Source organism: Aedes albopictus, chromosome 3 (assembly GCF_035046485.1).
Source record: "Aedes albopictus strain Foshan chromosome 3, AalbF5, whole genome shotgun sequence".
Taxonomy (NCBI): domain Eukaryota; kingdom Metazoa; phylum Arthropoda; class Insecta; order Diptera; family Culicidae; genus Aedes; species Aedes albopictus.
This window is the reverse complement of record NC_085138.1, coordinates 420,537,118-420,555,031: the sequence shown is the minus strand read 5'-3', so window position 1 is coordinate 420,555,031 and position 17,914 is coordinate 420,537,118. Positions and strand designations below refer to the sequence as shown.

Genomic DNA, 17,914 nt, shown 5'->3' with positions numbered 1-17,914 from the left:
AGTGACATAGTTTTAGAGATTCTATCCAGACTTTTTTTTCTGTAGTAGTTCCTTGTAGTAGTCAGGATTTTTCGCCGGAATATCTGGCTGAGTTTTAGGACAAGCTTTAATTAATGTTTTCCTTGAACTTTTTAAAATAATTCCTTGATTCGCTAGTGGAGGACTTCCTGAAATTATTGCTTTGTTGGAGTTTTTAAAGGGTTTTCAAGTAATTTCAGTTCATAGAAAAGCTCCATGCAATCACAAAATCCATCACACTAACAATATGGCATTTAAAAAAAATGGAATAATTACTAAAAGCATTAATAATTCAGTCGTCTTTGATAAGTCTCTGATGGTTTTTTTTATGGAATTATGAATTGATGACGAAATACTGGAAGAAACTCTTAAAGTGTTTTCTGTGTAGCGATTTGTAGAATTACTGGATTTATTTATAAATGAATGCCTAGAATCCTTGCAATCACTGATATTACAACGGAAGCAAAATTGCAAGTTGGAAACCAGAAGACTAGACTTTTTTTTATGAAATCTTTCAATATCTGCTGAACGAATTCCTGGTGTTACCAATGCAAAACATGAAAAGCTTCTTGCATTATTTCCTTAAGACAGACATGTGAACATTATAGAAGAGCTTCCAGCCTTAATTCTTAATGCAAATCTGAAGAATTGCTTTATGTGCTTCTTGGGGTTCTGCAGAGTTTGCTGATGAAACATTGTCCTGAAATCTTGAATGTCAAATATGCCTTACACTGAAATAATGTTAAGCCCTTCTTGTAGGTATATCTGATGTTTTTTTGTGTTACCTATGCGCCTGAGCCTCATTTTGCACCCAATTGGAAATAATAAAATTGTGATTTTCAGCAGTGTCTCAACGAAAATTTCGTTGTTCCTGATTTATGCCCGGGGCACTGGAGTAACCTCTATAACAGGTAGTGGGGCTACATTTAATTCGCCTTCGAAAACTAGCTTGCGACACATCAAACTTCATGATTTGGCAAAACAGGAGTATTGGAAATTGTTTCTAGGGATTTCGAGTAAACTGGCCACGTCTCCGGATGTTCCGAAAACCTGGTGCCCACAGGAAAGTGACCACTTTTTGATCATTTTTGGAACCTAGCTTGCGACATATCACACTTCATAATTTTCCAGAACAAGACTATTTGAACATGGTACTAGGGATTTTGGGTACAATGGCAACCTCTCCGGATATCCTCCCCCTCCCCATGGATATTCGATCTTGACGCGATGGGAGGGCTTAACCCATTAGCACTTTAGCGCCAGTTCATTCACCACCGCTTGGACTTTGAGCTAGATATATCTAGTTTACGAGTTGAGCGCAAGTGAAGGAATCGCCGTAAGTGCTAATGGGAACCAAAGGAGTATCCGTCGTGCATTTATCACAAGTCAAAAACAAATTATAATTCAGCTTGCATAGACCTAATCTTTGCATTCTTTGAATTTTCTCAAATTTAACAATAATTGTTAAATTTAACGTAACGCAAGAGTGGGTAAAGGAGGTCTCTGCGTTACACTCATCATTCGTTACTTGAATTCGTTAGTACACAGGACAGGGGACGCTAGGATAAGTTGACTTACAGCCTTACAGATTAGATTCATTACAATTAGAAAATTATGGACTGATTAGGTAAAGATAAAACTGTTGATTATAGGAGTTTATATTTGTATTTCTTATTTTTATGGGTTTTGTGAATTTATAAAAGTTGACAAATAATCATTATCATTTTTATTTTTGACAAAAATCAGTTGACAGAACTTTTTTGTTTTTATATCTTAGACGGTAGTATTTCACTGATCAAAAAAAGCAGGAATTTAGTTAGGACTTAGGACGGTTGACATTGTAAAGGGTTACGATGGATACTTTGGACTGAGATGATCACAGATATGCAGAAACACAATTTGATACATTATTGACTATATTTTGACAAATAGGGTTTGACAAATTTCTTTACAATATCGAATGGAAGCTCAAAAAGTGTTATCTAACACTAATATGAGAGTTATTTGGGGATGATGCTGGTGCTGTCAATGACTAACATCGGTTATTGACACCATTGGTAATCAGCTTGAAATAATTTTCAGAATAAAATAACTGAGGATATTATCTGATTATTGTTTGGGGAAGCTGTCAGAAAAACTAGCTGCCCATATCGGCTAAAAACGCTAGCTCTGGTAGCTGTCTTCGAATAATTTTCAGAAATATCAAATATTTAAAAATTAGCTACGACACCTTTTTTTTCTTTTTGCTCTTTGTATATTTCTTAAGAATAGTACTCTGAAGGCGTTAACATAGACATAGACACCCTTTTTTATCTCTGAATGTTGTCCAGTGACCTCGGAGATTTTCGATTATTGAAATATTGTTCAATTATCAAATCATCTTTGGAGCTTCCATTCGATCAAAACACTAGTGCGATGGGAAAAGTTAAAAACAGTATTTTTAAAAACTACGACGACCCAATACTAATTACTACACACTTTGCTCAAGTTGACGACATCGTCTAGTCCATCGTGAGTATTGGTCCTAGTAGGGGGAAAGTTGGGAAAGGGTCCAGGCTTTGCTATCAGCTGTCCTGCAGCTCCACCTGGTCACTCTTAAAAAAAAAAATGGCAACCTCTCCGGATATCCCGGAAACCTGGTGTTTCTAGGGAAGTGTGCACTTTTTGATTGATTCTGAAAAATCAATATTCAACTTACTTGGAAAGTTCTTCAACAATGGGATTTGGCATTACTTCGATGTTTTCCTTAAATATCTAAAATGAGCCTTACAAATTTCGTCAGAAATGTCAAAGTTTTGTTTTTCAGGGTTTGAGAATTTCAGCTAGAAATTGCTAATGAATAGAAAACTTTTCATAAAAATCCGCAGGTATTTTCAAAATTTGAGAAAAATTCCGCTTAGAAATTCATCGCTAGTGCTCTCATAACAAAACTCATTTTTTTTTTGAAAATTACTAATTCCCACTAAACAGGATTTTTTCATAGGTTTTTCGAGAAGTTCCAACAGAGATTTAACTGTGTTCTGTATTTTTTTTTATCTAAATATACCTTCAGAAACCAGTTTCTTTGGAAATTTTCAAAAGTTTTGACATAAATCGCCAGCGAATCCTTGTGAAAATCCTTTATATATACCAAATATCAAACTAAGTGTAATCTAATGGATTTCGGATAATTTAGAATCTGGTGGTTTGAATATGAACCTGTTAATATAACGATTTTTTTTTAAGGGCGGACGGGACGGTCGAGGAAATACCCGCCATTGCTCTGTTTCTTCTAAGATGGTAATCTCAGATTCTACTTCATATAATGGAACAAAAATCTATCATTGTGTACGCTCACTTGCAGTGCATATGCTGATTGTTTTTCAGCCTCATCTGTGCGATAGAAATCGAAATTACCATCTTCAAAATCGCGAGGCAAATTGTTAGAAAGAGAGGGAAGATAGGAAAAATAACACAGCGTCCCGATTCACCTTAATATTTATTTGTTAACTCAATTATTGAATAAATTTCCTGATTTGTTACCAGCAGAGTATGTGAGAAAATATCACCGTTAATTCAGTATTTTTGCAATAAACTCCTTCCAAGAAAATTTGTTAGGAAATTCCTCGAAGAATTTTACCAGAAAACACTCCAATAATTCGGCTTATAGGAATTATAACAGAATTATGTCAACAATGCCGTCCTTCACACCTTTAAAATTCCTGGGATAGCGTGAAAAACTCCTATTAAGAATTCACCAAAGAGTATTTCAGTTAGCCGACTAGATTTTTTTATTGGAACTTCATCAAGCATTTCTTAAGGAGCTCACAAAAACCTGTTGGGAATTCTGAAACATGTTTTCAAGCATAGGCTTATTTTACAAGGCATCCGGAATAAGAAGCAAATTTCAAGCTTATGATACATGTAAATTTATTTTGAAGTTAACCTCTCTAAACTATTGAAAAACTGTCACAGCATGTATCACAATGTCACTGTAAATATTTCAGTTTTACAGATCTACTTAAAAGTTTGGATTCTTGGATGTTTTACATGCTCCATAGGTATATAAAGAAAAGTCGGGAAAATTCAAAATAAATGCGGGAAAAAGTCGGGAAAAATGCGGGAATTTCAATTTCGATTTTGTGTGGCCACCCTGAATTTATACCCTTTTACCCTAATGGTAATGAAAATTTATCATTGTACTCTACTCAGCATCTGGATAGCAGTGAAATATTTTTCATTGACGGTTTTTAAATTTCTAGCAAGAAAACTGCTTTTGAATAATTGATGATTGCTGATGACTGCTGATGAATGATGGTTATTTGAGCCTTAAGAGAGTATCTTGTAGGCGGCGCTTTCCTCCGGTAATACTTCCTCCTCCCAAATCTTGGTGGAGTAGTGCTCTGCCCAGTGCTCGCTTGGTAGTTGATCTGCTCCAGTGGCTTTGTTGTTTATCAATCAGCCAACCTCATCCTCAATCTCTTGGAAATGGTGAATGGGGAACATCTGATCCGGTGTAGATCAGCCCTCGCATCGAAAATCATCCTGCTATTTACCGGTGAAGAGCTCTTCATTTTTTAAATGGTATACGCTACAGTATCTTGTACGACGCAATTCTTAATTATTCCACATCTTTATAAGAATCTGGTGTTGGCCGACCTCCGAAATAAAGAAAGATTACACGATCGCAAAAGAAATACTACGCGTGATGTGTCTAAGGACTATCGTATGTTTAACCCTCCTAGAATGTTAGGATTTTCGCATCACGGTAGGGTGTTGCACGTTCAGCGTGCCTGTGTAGGTCATATTGACCACAACATCTTACTTGGGTTAATGTTTCTCTCGAAACGTTTACTTCAAAAGTTATAATAACATACACTTCAGCAATGCTCATTAGCGTGAGACATCGGAACCGTTTTCTCAGATCATATAGTCGGAAAGCTTGTAAAAAAAATATATTCAACAAACCGCATGCCTGTGTTTAAGTTTTAACATGTAAAGGGATAACAATAGCTACAAAATCATGCTGTTTCGGCAATGCCAACGCTATAACTTTTTTCATAAGCATCATATCACTTTGTGGTCTTCGACAAAGTTTTTCAGGACACCTTAGGCTATATTTTCACATTATCGGTTACATGGTTTCAGAAAAATTCGAGCTTCTCATGAGAGAAATGTAAAAAAGTATGTTTTCCCATGTAAAATCCCATACAAACTTCAAACGCGATACGCAAAACGTAGACATAACCGATCGTGCCCAAATTTTGCACAGTGGCAGTGCTGCCAGTTTATAAGGGGCGCTCGCTGTTCATCCAAGACAAGATATAACATCTGGAAAATCGATTAATGCAGTTGCTTGTTTCCGTGCTCATGATGATCTGCCTTATTGTTTTCAGCTACTTCTTAGGGTCAGCAAGCCATAAGTAATCTTATTCTTATGACACACATGTGATACAGGAATCACTGTAAATTTGCGCTTGAAATGAGTGCCATACTGATAATTCTCTCCGTTCAAGTCAGTTGTTCCCGTTGTGATTTGTGGTTAGGAAATTGTGAACCCCTGTTCGATTTCGTTTAGCAAATTACAACGCACGTAGGTTTTGTTGCAATGTAGCTTTAGCTGCAAATTTTATTTCTTTGTTATTTATAGTTTAATTTAGGGTATTAATATGTGTACTTACAAAAAATCGGTCTGCATGGGTATTTTTTCACAATTTTAACCGTACTGAACGCTTCAAACGAAATCTGCATATATAATTCATGTTAGGTTAAGTTTTAACAAATTAGGTCGTAACTTACTGTTTGTGTGCGTTTTTGTATATTAAATTGGGAAACAAACAATTAGATAGGTAGATTAGGATTTTAACTAGCTGTAAGTACAAACATTTAACTTTTAATTTGGGAAAATAATTCAATTTTAGTTTTTCAATTTTCACCTCTTAACGCCTTTTCACTTGAGAATTCTGAGTGAACAATGACGATGCAGAACACATTTACTGTTGTTCTTCTTCTGTCACAGTCTCCCTGACGGATGTTTGACGGTTCGCTCCGGCCGTCATCGGAGCGTGACCAGAAGTGTTGCCAGTATCAACATCCTCTCCCCCGTAACACTGGCCACCAGGTCCAGTTTTACCAACCTCTTCAACCTCTAATACTGCCAACCTAGCCACCGGTCTACGTAAAAGCCCCCTCGCAGTTTGGACAATTGCTTGCCGTACTCTCCCATCAGCCCCTTGAATCGTTTCAACAATACGGCCTCTTGTCCACTCGTTTCTTTTTCCTTCACCGACCACCAGGACCAGTTGTCCTTCAACCACTGCCTTTGCTTCACTACACCACTTCGGTCGTCTCGTCAGCGTTGGCAAATACTCTTTTAGCCATCTCCTCCAAAACATGTCGAGCTGGTGCTGGACTTGATGCCATGATGAGCGGAGAGCATCTGCTGGATCCGTTGCTTCGACAGCAGGTTGTTTGACGCCGCTCGAATTGCCCAGCAAAAAATGATTTGGAGTGAGAGCTTCACTTTCCTCCGACGTTAGCGGCAGATATGTAAGAGGACGGCTGTTCACAATAGCTTCGGCTTCCACCATAAACGTTTCCAACGCCTCGTCATTCAGCTTGCGGTTGTTGTTGTATGCCGTTTCAACGGCTGTTTTGATGGAGCGGACCATCCGCTCCCATGCTCCACCCATGTGCGGAGTTCCAGGCGGATTGAACACCCACTTGGTAGCGGTGCCCGTGAACGTTACGGCCAACTGCTCAATCTGATCCTTCAGAAGTCTTGCGGCGCCTAGAAAGTTGGTCCCGTTGTCCGAATATATCTCGGCTGGTGCTCCTCTGCGGCAAATGAATCGCCGAATGCATTTGATACACGAATCCGTGGTTAGATTGTGGGCCACTTCGACGTGTACTGCACGGATGGTCAAACACGTAAACACGGCTATCCAGCGTTTTGCGTTGCTTCTCCCGATCTTCACCGTTAACGGCCCAAAGAAATCCAGGCCGGTGTAGGTAAAAGGTCTCACAAAGGATGCCATTCTTGCTAATGGTAGCGGCGCCATACGGGGAATCTCCGGTGCACTTTTGTAGACCCGACACCATTGACAAGCTTTTCCTGCTCCTTTAACCGCCAATCTGAGTCTCGGAATGTAGTAAGCCTGGCGGACCTCATTCACGACGGTCTCCGCGTTACTGTGCAGATATCTACGATGGTAGTTGTCCAATAGTAGTTCGGTGAACTTGTGCTTCCGCGGGAGAATCACAGGAAATTTTGTTTGCGCATTGACGTTTGGAGCCGCTCCGATTCTGCCATCAACACGAAGAATGCCATGCTCATCCAAAATTGGACATAGTTGGTAGAGAACACTACCTTTTCCCAGAAATTCTTGCTCGGAGTTCGGCTTCGAACGGTTGCGTTCAAGGACCACCATCTCGTCCGGAAAAGACTGCCACTGTGTCTCGCGGATAAGCAGACATTCTGCTCGTACCAGTTCTTCCGAAGATAATGGGCCAACGAATCCCTCTTGTTGTGTTACTTTCCGCTTGTGCTTGAGGTTCCCAACGAAACGTAAAACGTAGGCAACAGCCCGAGTAGCTCGGATAAGCTGAGAGAAGCGGTCAAGTTCTACCAGACGTGCAGGAATACTCGTAGCCTTGTGTGCAAAGCAAGGGCGTAGCTCTTCTTCCGTAGATGGCTTCGACGTTTTCTGCACTGGCCAATCGGCTTCCGATAATTGAAGAAATTTGGGACCTTTAAACCAAGCGCTGCTGGCCGTTAGATTCGGCCCGTTTCCCCACTTCGTTGCGAGGTCCGCTGGATTCTGTTTAGTTGGAACCCACCGCCAGTTTCCGACATCGGTGATGGTCAGCAATTCTCCAATCCTGCACGCAACGAATTGTTTATATCGTCGATGGTCAGCTCGCAGCCAAGAGAGAACGGTTGCTGAGTCACTCCAAAAGACTTTCCTGGAGATTTGTAGAGTATGGTTTTCTTCCACGAACTGTGACAGTCTAGCGCCAAGAACTGCGGCCTGAAGCTCCAATCGAGGAATGGACTGGGTCCTCAAGGGAGCCACCTTCGTTTTCGCTGCAACCAGCACACATTCTGGTGCTCCATCAGGGTTCGACGTTCGAAAATAAGCAACCGCACTGTACGCACACTCACTGGCATCCACAAATACGTGCAGCTGAAGATCCCGATATCGCTCCTTGGTTGCACCAGTGAAATAGCAGCGAGGAATTTTCAGACTTCGAACATCTTTGAATAGGTGGGTCCAACTTTTCCATCTTTGTTGCAGATCGTCGTTTACCTTTTCGTCCCACTGTATCCCTTCTCTCCAGACTTCTTGCAAAAGAATTTTACCGTGCACCACGAAGAGGCTCAGCAGACCCAAGGGATCGAAGAGTGACATCAGACACTTTAGCATCTGTCTTTTTGTAGGATGTTTGTCGTTCTGCAGCAGCTCAGTGATTTCTTCCTTCATCTCGGTCGAGAAACTGAAGGAGTCTTCCTGTGTCAACCACAAGAGCCCGAGTACCCGATCGACGTCACTTTGCTTGTCTGTAGCGAAACTCTTGTCCTCTCCGGGTTTAACTTCGCCTAGGGCGGTCAGAACTTCGCTACTATTGGATAGCCAGTTCCTCAACTCGAAACCACCTTGCTTGTGGATGAAACGCATTTCGTGGGACACTTTGATTGCCTCCTCTGTGGATTCATAACTTTCAAGAGAGTCGTCCACATAGTGATTATCCACAATGCCTTCGACTGCTCGGGGGTACGTCTCTGCATAGTCCTTGGCATTCTTGTTTTTAATGTATTGGGCTGATGCCGGGGAGCATGTCGAGCCGAACGTAGCAACATCCATCAAGTACACTTCAGGTGTTGCGGACGGATCGTTGCGCCAAAGGAACCTCTGTGAGTGGCGATCTTCTTTGCGTATGAAGATTTGGTGGAACATCTCCTTTATATCAGAGCAGACGCCCACCTGGAACTGGCGAAACCGTGCTAGAACGCCAGGAAGGGACGTAAGTTGGTCGGGACCTTTCAGTAATACTGAGTTGAGTGAGATTCCGTTCACGGCCGCCCTAGCATCCCAGATCATGCGAATCTTGCCTGGCTTCCGAGGGTTCACTACTGCTCCCAGCGGCAAGTACCACACGCGTCGAATGTCCGCGCTTGCTAGCTCTTCCGCAGTGGCACGATGCGCATATCCTTTTGCCTGATAATCCACCAGCTGTCTCTGTAACGCTTGCTTGAGGTCCGGGTTCCGCAGCATACGTTTCTCCAGGCACTCTAGTCGTCGACGAGCCATTCCATAGCTATCAGGAAGCTCTATATGGTCAAACTTCCATAACAGGCCTGTCTCAAAATGATTGCCGACCCGCATCGTAGTATCCTGAAGAATTCGCAGGGCGCGTTCGTCTGCTGCAGATACGAGAGGAGTGACGGGTTGTACACCGCAGTCCTCCGTGGAGAAGAAATCCTTGACAAGGTCGTGTAGAGCATGGTCCGATGCACATCCACAGGTATGGTAGTTTACTGATAATTGTTGTCCGTCGCTCGCTTTACCGCCATAGATACACCAGCCTAGTCTGGTTTTGGCAGCGATGGGTTCGCGTTTGTATCCTTCACGTACTTTTAATGGAACCATCAAATCCAGGTTGTTGACTCCAATGAGTAGCTTAGGAATCGCCTTAGAGTAGCTCTTAACAGGGAGACCTTTGAGATGTGCGAACTGCTCGCAGAGTTGGTCGTATGACAGTGACTGTATAGGCAACGACAGCTCCTTTACGGTTTGTACTTCCTGCAGTGAATGCTTTTTTCCATCAGTTGATGAAACTGTAAGTGACAGTTGCTTCGACCCCTTCTCTGTTCGTGATACGTTCGCTGTCCATAGCAAACACAACGGCATCGTTACACCTTCGACACCCAGCTCTTTGACCAGACTGTCTTCCACTAGAGTTAAAGATGATCCATCGTCGAGGAACGCAAAGGTCTCCACCGATCCTTTAGGCCCGTGAAGGGTGACTGGTAGTATTCTGAAGAGTAGCGATTGTTTCCCCTGTCGATGCGTATGGTTTTCTGCGGTATTCACCAATGCTTGTATCTGCGTATCTGCACTATTCCGCGTCGAATGTAGAAGCGGATGATGGCGGAATTCACAACCGTTCGTCCCGCAGTTGCTGGTTTTTCTACAGCTTCTCCTAGCATGCGAACTCAAGCAGTTTCGGCACAAACCGTTTGATTGAACACATTTCCATCGGCCGTCCACGGAAAACGATTTGAAGGTCCCACAATCCTGGACGCGATGTCCGACGTTCTTGCAGGCTGGACACTGCTTTGTATCGTCACGATTGGATTCGGAACTGAATATCGGGTCACTACGGTGGGTGTTAACACTTCCTCTCGAGTTCGAGCTGTTCTTCCCGAATGCTCCTGACCTTCCACTGCTGCTGGCGTACACTGTCACTTTGCTCACTGCTTTCACTACACTGGACATGAAGAGGCCGAACGTTTTCAGATTTACCTCCGAAAATCCCTGGAGATATGAACCCCATTCCATTTGGAGATGTGGTGGGAGTTTTGCGACGAGCTCCGCGAGAAGAGAGGGATTTGACAGATGGGCGGTTTGTCCAGCAACTTCAAGGTGATCGCAGAGACTTTGTATAGACATCCCAAAATCTATAATGGTTTGAAATTTCTCCACTTTCGGTGGTGATGCCGAGCGAACTTTGTCCAAGAGGGCTGAAATCAGCAGCTCTGGACGGCCATAAAGCATATGGAGAGTTTCCATAATGTGAGGTACCGATTCTGGTAGAAGTAGTCTACTTTGAACGGCCTCGTACGCCGCGCCCTTCAGGCATCGCTGAAGGCGGCAAAGATTTTCGGCGCTGGAGTACCCACAAGCCAACGTAGTGTTCATAAAACAGCTTATGAATACTGGCCAATCGGCTGGATTGCCAGAAAAGGGAGGTAAGTCGCGAGGCATGACTTGTCTGGCAGCTAATTGCGAGGGGGAGGGGGCAAAAGTGGCTAAATTTGTGTTGAGGAATGGCGATTGCGCTGACGATAATGCAATGCTACCAAATTGCCTCATTAGATGTTGAATGTTATCGTCATTACTGGTTGGTTGCAAATTGAATTGGGGGCAAATATCTGGCTCACCTGGTGGCTGAGGGAATGATACTTCTCTGACCAAAGACGCAGGCTGCGCAGCCGGCACGGACGGTGGCACGAGGGACGATGCAGATGTAGACGCGATCGCTGGCGAGGTTCCCGGCACAGGTCCAAGGGCTGGCGCAGGAGCAGAAGCATGCGGCGCTTGAAGCATCGATGGAACCACCGGATACGTTGGCAGGTGGTACGGTACCGAGACAGGTGGAAATGTCGGCGCAGCTTGAAACATCGGCGGGGGTATGGGTGCACTGATGAGAGTCGACGGTAAGCTCTCCTGATGATGGCGAAATTGATGAGATGGAACGGCAGGTTGAGGAATCAACGGCGGTGCCAGGACTACCGAGGGAGGCGGTGGAGCCGACACGGATCCCGTCACAGTGGCTTTGTGCGCAGATGCAAACGAGTACACTGGCGCAATGGACGGAACGGCGGATGGTTTGGACACCACTGTAGGCACTGATGATGTTGGTAGCACCAGCGTCGCAGGGGCAAACGAGGGGTAGCCAGGGGTCGATTGGGCCAAAGGTACTGTCCCTGTCAGCTTGTTGAAAACGGAACGTTTGGCTGGATCATCGCCCTGATTCGGACCCGTTTTAGTGTATTCAACAGCGGGTTTGATACATGTGGCTGGTGGAGCGGAACGCTGCTTGGGCAACGAAGGATGTTTGAGGGGACTTTGTTGATTTTCGCCATCTGGAAGCTGCACTTCATCTGGAACGTGTTCGCTATCGATGCGAGCATTCGCCACGGACTGGCCGGAATGGGCTGGCGGCAATGGAGATTCGGTGTTCGTTGATGTAGGCACGTTGACATCATCCTTCTGCTCTGCGCATTTGTTTACCCAATTCGCTACCTTATCGAGGCTGGTTTGCTTGCTGACTCGGCTGCGTTTGCTCCGAATGCTCTCGTTTTCACCCTCCAGTTGAGATTCGAGCAACTTGTATTTTTCCTCGATAAACTTCTCTTTCATTGCTTGGAGCTCTTCCAGCTTCTCAAGCTGCAAATTCACTCTCGCGGATTTTACCGAACTGTTGGAGGTTCGTGAGCGACGAGAATGAGACACGCTACTGCCCAAGTCGTCTACCTGACATTTTGGACAGGACCACGATCGATCGTTGATCGAGTCGGTGACGCCTGCGCATGCGAAGTGCCACCACGTCTGACAAGTGTCGCACTGCACCATTGAATCTTCGCCGTTCCGGCGGTCGCACCGTACGCAGTCTGACCGGTTTTCGTCGAGCGTGTGTGAGGGATTCAATGTTAGCTCGCAGTGCATGTCCGGGAGGGATTTTTGTGGAATCGACTCCATATCGACGGGTTTAACTGCTGTCGATTTTTTCTAAAGATTGTTCCCGTTGTGATTTGTGGTTAGGAAATTGTGAACCCCTGTTCGATTTCGTTTAGCAAATTACAACGCACGTAGGTTTTGTTGCAATGTAGCTTTAGCTGCAAATTTTATTTCTTTGTTATTTATAGTTTAATTTAGGGTATTAATATGTGTACTTACAAAAAATCGGTCTGCATGGGTATTTTTTCACAATTTTAACCGTACTGAACGCTTCAAACGAAATCTGCATATATAATTCATGTTAGGTTAAGTTTTAACAAATTAGGTCGTAACTTACTGTTTGTGTGCGTTTTTGTATATTAAATTGGGAAACAAACAATTAGATAGGTAGATTAGGATTTTAACTAGCTGTAAGTACAAACATTTAACTTTTAATTTGGGAAAATAATTCAATTTTAGTTTTTCAATTTTCACCTCTTAACGCCTTTTCACTTGAGAATTCTGAGTGAACAATGACGATGCAGAACACATTTACTGTTGTTCTTCTTCTGTCACAGTCTCCCTGACGGATGTTTGACGGTTCGCTCCGGCCGTCATCGGAGCGTGACCAGAAGTGTTGCCAGTATCAACATCAGTCTTGTTAGAATTTTCTTGACAGTAAGTAGTACCGTTGTACGTGTATCACACTCGTATCAAATGTCTGTCCGGGGTATTACGCTCCCAAATTCATCCTATTCGAAAACATAGCTATTACGGCATCGATTTATTCCTTTCTTTTTGTTATTACACGTGGAAATCAAAACAAACAGCCCTGTAATCCTTTGTTTTGACTAGGATCTAGGATGAAATTGGGAGTAGCCTGCTGACCATATAAAACTGGAACAGTTAACCCTTTGTTCTAGACATAAAAATTTTTTCTCGCTATGACGCAAATACGGGCTTTCGCGTCCTAGAATTTTGCATTATCAGCAAAATATGATGTCTGACATTGAATGAGTAAAGCAAAAACAAGTGTTCCCCTTTTTTATAGCTACCTGCACTTCCTGCCCATAGGTGGCGCGGGGTTGCTTGTGATAGTACCTAGAAGGTGTCAATCAAGTTAATTCAATTCCAATTATATTTTTTGTGTCGGTTCAATGCCAGCTCGAAGTCAACCATCATAAAAAGAAGCTTTCTGAATACACGCAATTAAGGCCTGTCTTTAGTAGCCGTGGGCGAAAAAAAGGCAGTATGGAAATTGGTCGATCGTATTAGGAAAGAAGCCCTGAGGTATCGAAGAGGTCCACTTGAGTGCTGATCTGACTTGCTTACCGTTAGCCGAAGTGGAAGATAGTATATTCACATCTATTCACCGGACCTTGGTTAAGGTACGGTTCTTAATTGGCTTTTAAGTACGCCTAATTAATTATACGTGCAAAGCTGACCGAATGGTGGTATACGTAATTACAGGCTTAGTTTCGCGCAATGTGTGTCGGAAATTTCTTTCATTGCGAAGGATTATGCCTAACCGCATTAACCTATCCACCTTTACCTGACGGTGTCGTTCGTTGCTACTGTTCTGCGTGGATTGGATGTGTGCAACGAACGATTGTCCAAGGTTGAGTGGGCTCGGGAAGGAAGGAGGCGACGACATGTCGACGCGGTCATTAAAACTGTCGCCTTTGGGTGGTAGGCTGCCGGTGTTTACACTAAGCGTCTGCTACCACCGTTGGGGTGGATCTATTTTAGGTACTAAGTGTTGCTTAGTTGAAATAAGGGTGATTCTGTTCCGTTATAATAATATAATCTTCCATAGAAATTTCCAACATTATGAATACTTATTGTAATTCTTCCTCAACTCAACTTCCATTACAGCGGCCGTTCGCTCGTTGCAAACCCGCTCGTTGCAACGCTTTTTAGTTGCAAGTCCACTAATTGCAAAATTTGCAAATTTTTGCAATTAAAAAGCAATCAAGTGTCAATATCGTGCTGTCAGTTATGCTGTCAGTGAATTTTGATGCACTTTAGAGTCAAAATGACGTTTCAATTAGCAAATGGCATTCGCTCGTTGCAATGTAAACATGTTGCAACGAGCGAACGGCCGCTGTATTGCTTTAGGAGATTTTTCCAGCATTCCTTTAGAGACAGTTGTAATTATGATTTTTAAAATAAATATATTTCAAGTTGTGTGGCTTCGTGGTCGTGCGGCTAGTGTCACCAAGCATTTAGTGGTATCGTGCTGAGGAGCGCAGGTTCGATTCCCGCCGCAGCTGTCAGGAAAAGTTTTCGGCTGTGCCACTGGGCGTTGCATGCTAGTCCGTTGTCTAGTGTCGTGATTCCTTAAAAGAGCGAATAGCTCACCGGAACGTGTCCGTGTCCGTGTGGGGGGGGGGGGGGGGGGGGGGGCAAATGTATTTCAAACAGCATCTCTCTCTCTTCTTGGCGTAACGTCCTCACTGGGACAAAGCCTGCTTCTCAGCTTAGTGTTCTATGAGCACTTCCACAGTTATTAACTGAGAGCTTCCTTTGCCAATGACCATTTTGCATGTCGTGTGGCAGGCACGAAAATACTCTATGCCCAAGGAAGTCAAGGAAATTTCCTTTACGAAAAGATCCTGGACCGACCGGGAATCGAACCCGTCACCCTCAGCATGGTCATGCTGAATACCCGTGCGTTTACCGCCTCGGCTATATGGGCCCTTAACAACAGCATATGTTTTGGAACTAACTGTTCTTTATCTTTTTCTGCAACCTGCAATGTAAACATGTTGCAACGAGCGAACGGCCGCTGTACAAGACATTGCATTTATTTAGCCGTTTACCGATTCCCGTCACAATTTTTAAAATTGACTCCAATTCGTGAATACACGCTTTGTTGAGAAGTTTAAGACCATATTTAGATTCTACAAAGATCGATCTACGGTGAATAAGCCATTTATTGAAAATATTGCCAAAATGTTGTTGGAGAGCAAATTGTTTGAAGGCGGTTTCCTTTGGCCAACCGACGTACCCCACTGGGTTTCTATATAAATCCGAAATGCTCTAAGAACACTAAGTTGTAGAAAGGCAGGCCAAGTTCCAGTGCGAACGTCGAGCCATATAGAAGAAAAAGAAGAATAAGTTTCGAAACTAACGCGTGATCAATACTTGACATGCATTCTTGACGTGCATCCCGACCCGAAATTGTGGACGAAAAATTATTACTTCTTTGACTAGCTGTACACACGCTAACGCCGCTCAGCAATAAAGTGCATAATTTCCAGACTACACCAGAAATGTGTAACCCTCGCACATTTACAAAATCAGCTCCTGTGTCCACAAAATCGGTAAATTCGCAAACATTTGTTGTACGGCAATCTAGCTAGGTTTACTAATGACCTTGGGTAACAAAAAAATTATCGACATTTCGCATCTAGACGAGTGTACGAGATGTTTTTGAGAATGTGTAACTGTTACACATTTTTGTGTGGTCTGGAAATTATGCACTTATGAGTAGGGCTTACACATTTTAGTGCTGAGCGGTTTTACTGTGCAATACAACTTACAGTGTATCAAACAATTGTCCGTACAGCAATTTTTTAGTCAAAATTATTTTTCATTCAAATGTTTATAACTTTTTTATACGTCAAATTTTGACCAATCATAAACCATATATTGAAGCTCCATTGGTAAAATTTTGAGCGAGATCGAGTACGTTTTCTGAAAGTTATAGAGCTTTTGGTAAAACTTATAAGATTTTTGAACACATTTTTAAAACATTATATCTCAATATGTACTAGATGAAACTTTTTATTTTTTTGTGTTACAGCTTATACCTAAGGCTTTCATATGCAGCTTCGTTTGAGGTTTTATGTTACTACAAAAAATTTGAAAAATCTGTATTTGTTCATAGTATTATTTGGAAATTTATCATATTTTGATCAATAAAAGTGCCAAGTGTTTTCAACTTTTTTAAACTCTCTTAATGTAATACATATTTTTATACATGACCTACTAAACTACATATGAAGAGTAGGTCCTATGCATTTTTCGTTCAGTTAATGCACTTTTATAGGTGGAAAACGTTAAATCTGCCTGTGCAAAATATGGTATTTTTATAAATATCGTCAACTACATAAGCACATTTTTCATATTTTTGTAGTAAATATAAAACCTCAAACGAAGCTGCATATGAAAGCTTTAGGTATAAGCTGCACGCTGAAAAATGGCGCTTGTTTAAAACAATAAAACGCATGGTTGATTTCCAAACTGAGAATTTACTTATTCCAAAGTTATATTTAATTGTTTTCATTCAGAGTTTATTGATGAAAACAACCGATTACCATCATTTCATATAATGTCAAAAATTTCATTTGTTTTAACAAAATAAAAACCATAAACATGGTCCGAAAGCACTCACACTTACCCCAACATCGCCACAACGAAGAAGGTGCAGCAAATCCATCACGCCAACTTCCAAGTGCAGCTTTGGCCGTGATGGATAACGCGCAGGTACTCACGACAGCATCCACAAAAAGTTGATCGGTTTCGCCTTTTTTGTCTTTTTCTAGTCGTTCTCCTCGCCATCCGCTTACCGACGATCTAAAAATAGATTTCCGAGCTGCCGCAGTTGCTGCCGTCACCAAAACAATCACATTCCGGGTTTGTTAGTGGCAAAAGTGAAATCGTTTGAATCAATCAATTATTTCATGTTTAAAAAACCATATCTCTGTTTATTTTAACAAACTGTCAAAATACACGTATGTATGACAAGGTAAATATTTATACGTTTTTAAATGTTGCTATTATATGAAGAACGAAAATGTATGACATGTTTTCTACAGGTAGGACTGATAAGACAATTTGATGTTTTGGCCGTGTATTGCCAGTGTATAGGAGCAAAGGTTCCATCAGTTTTAAATTTTGTATGAAAATTACTACTTTTCCTAATGATATACTCTACAATAAATGACGCATAAGCTTATTGACCAGCAATTAATAGCATAATGTATGTAACTACTTGACTTGGATCCTCATTTAACATGGGACAATTGGGCATAGAACGGCAGTACATAAGTTTGTAAATCTACGATGGATAATTGACAACTAAGAAAGAACCCAACTGACTACATGGACATTCATTACTACAAAAACTAATTTTCAAAATTTCTACCGTAACAATCCGGGTCAGTTTGCAACAGTGTCTTCTTGGATGCCACCCCATCCGTGCACGTTTGGTAAACTGCTTCAGAAGGAATATGTTCTTTCCTATCCAAAGCCTAGTTTAGATGTTTCAGCGCTATTCAGTAAAGGCTAGTAACCTTTAAAAAAGAAAAAAAAATAGAATAATTCTCTATTTGCGGAACTCCTGGATACTTTTTGAGGATTTTATGGTAACTCCTGCCAGTATTTTTATGGGATTTCAGATGAACTACCTATCTATCTCTTGACTTACTGAACGTCCCAGGTAATCAGTAAGCATTTAAACTAGTCGT

General features: G+C 42.1%; 2 protein-coding genes across 2 annotated transcripts in view; one reads left to right on the top strand and one right to left on the bottom strand.

Annotated features, from left to right (window-relative positions):
- Positions 1-17,914, top strand: part of LOC109410728 (MAP kinase-activated protein kinase 2) — a 62,412-nt gene that overhangs the window by 12,627 nt on the left and 31,871 nt on the right. The window lies entirely within an intron of this gene.
- LOC115259394 (uncharacterized) lies at positions 5,959-14,306 on the bottom strand. The gene is made up of 4 exons (XM_062856353.1): positions 12,936-14,306; positions 12,799-12,869; positions 12,681-12,744; positions 5,959-12,619 (listed from the first exon to the last, which is right to left on the bottom strand). Exon 4 carries the CDS (start codon positions 12,480-12,482, stop codon positions 5,991-5,993), a length of 6,492 nt encoding a protein of 2,163 aa, XP_062712337.1. The 5' UTR covers positions 12,483-12,619; positions 12,681-12,744; positions 12,799-12,869; positions 12,936-14,306; the 3' UTR covers positions 5,959-5,990.

Coding starts and splice junctions, on each gene's coding strand:
- LOC115259394 (XM_062856353.1), bottom strand. CDS start 12,482: ATGGAGTCGATTCCACAAAAATCCCTCCCGGACATGCACTGCGAGCTA.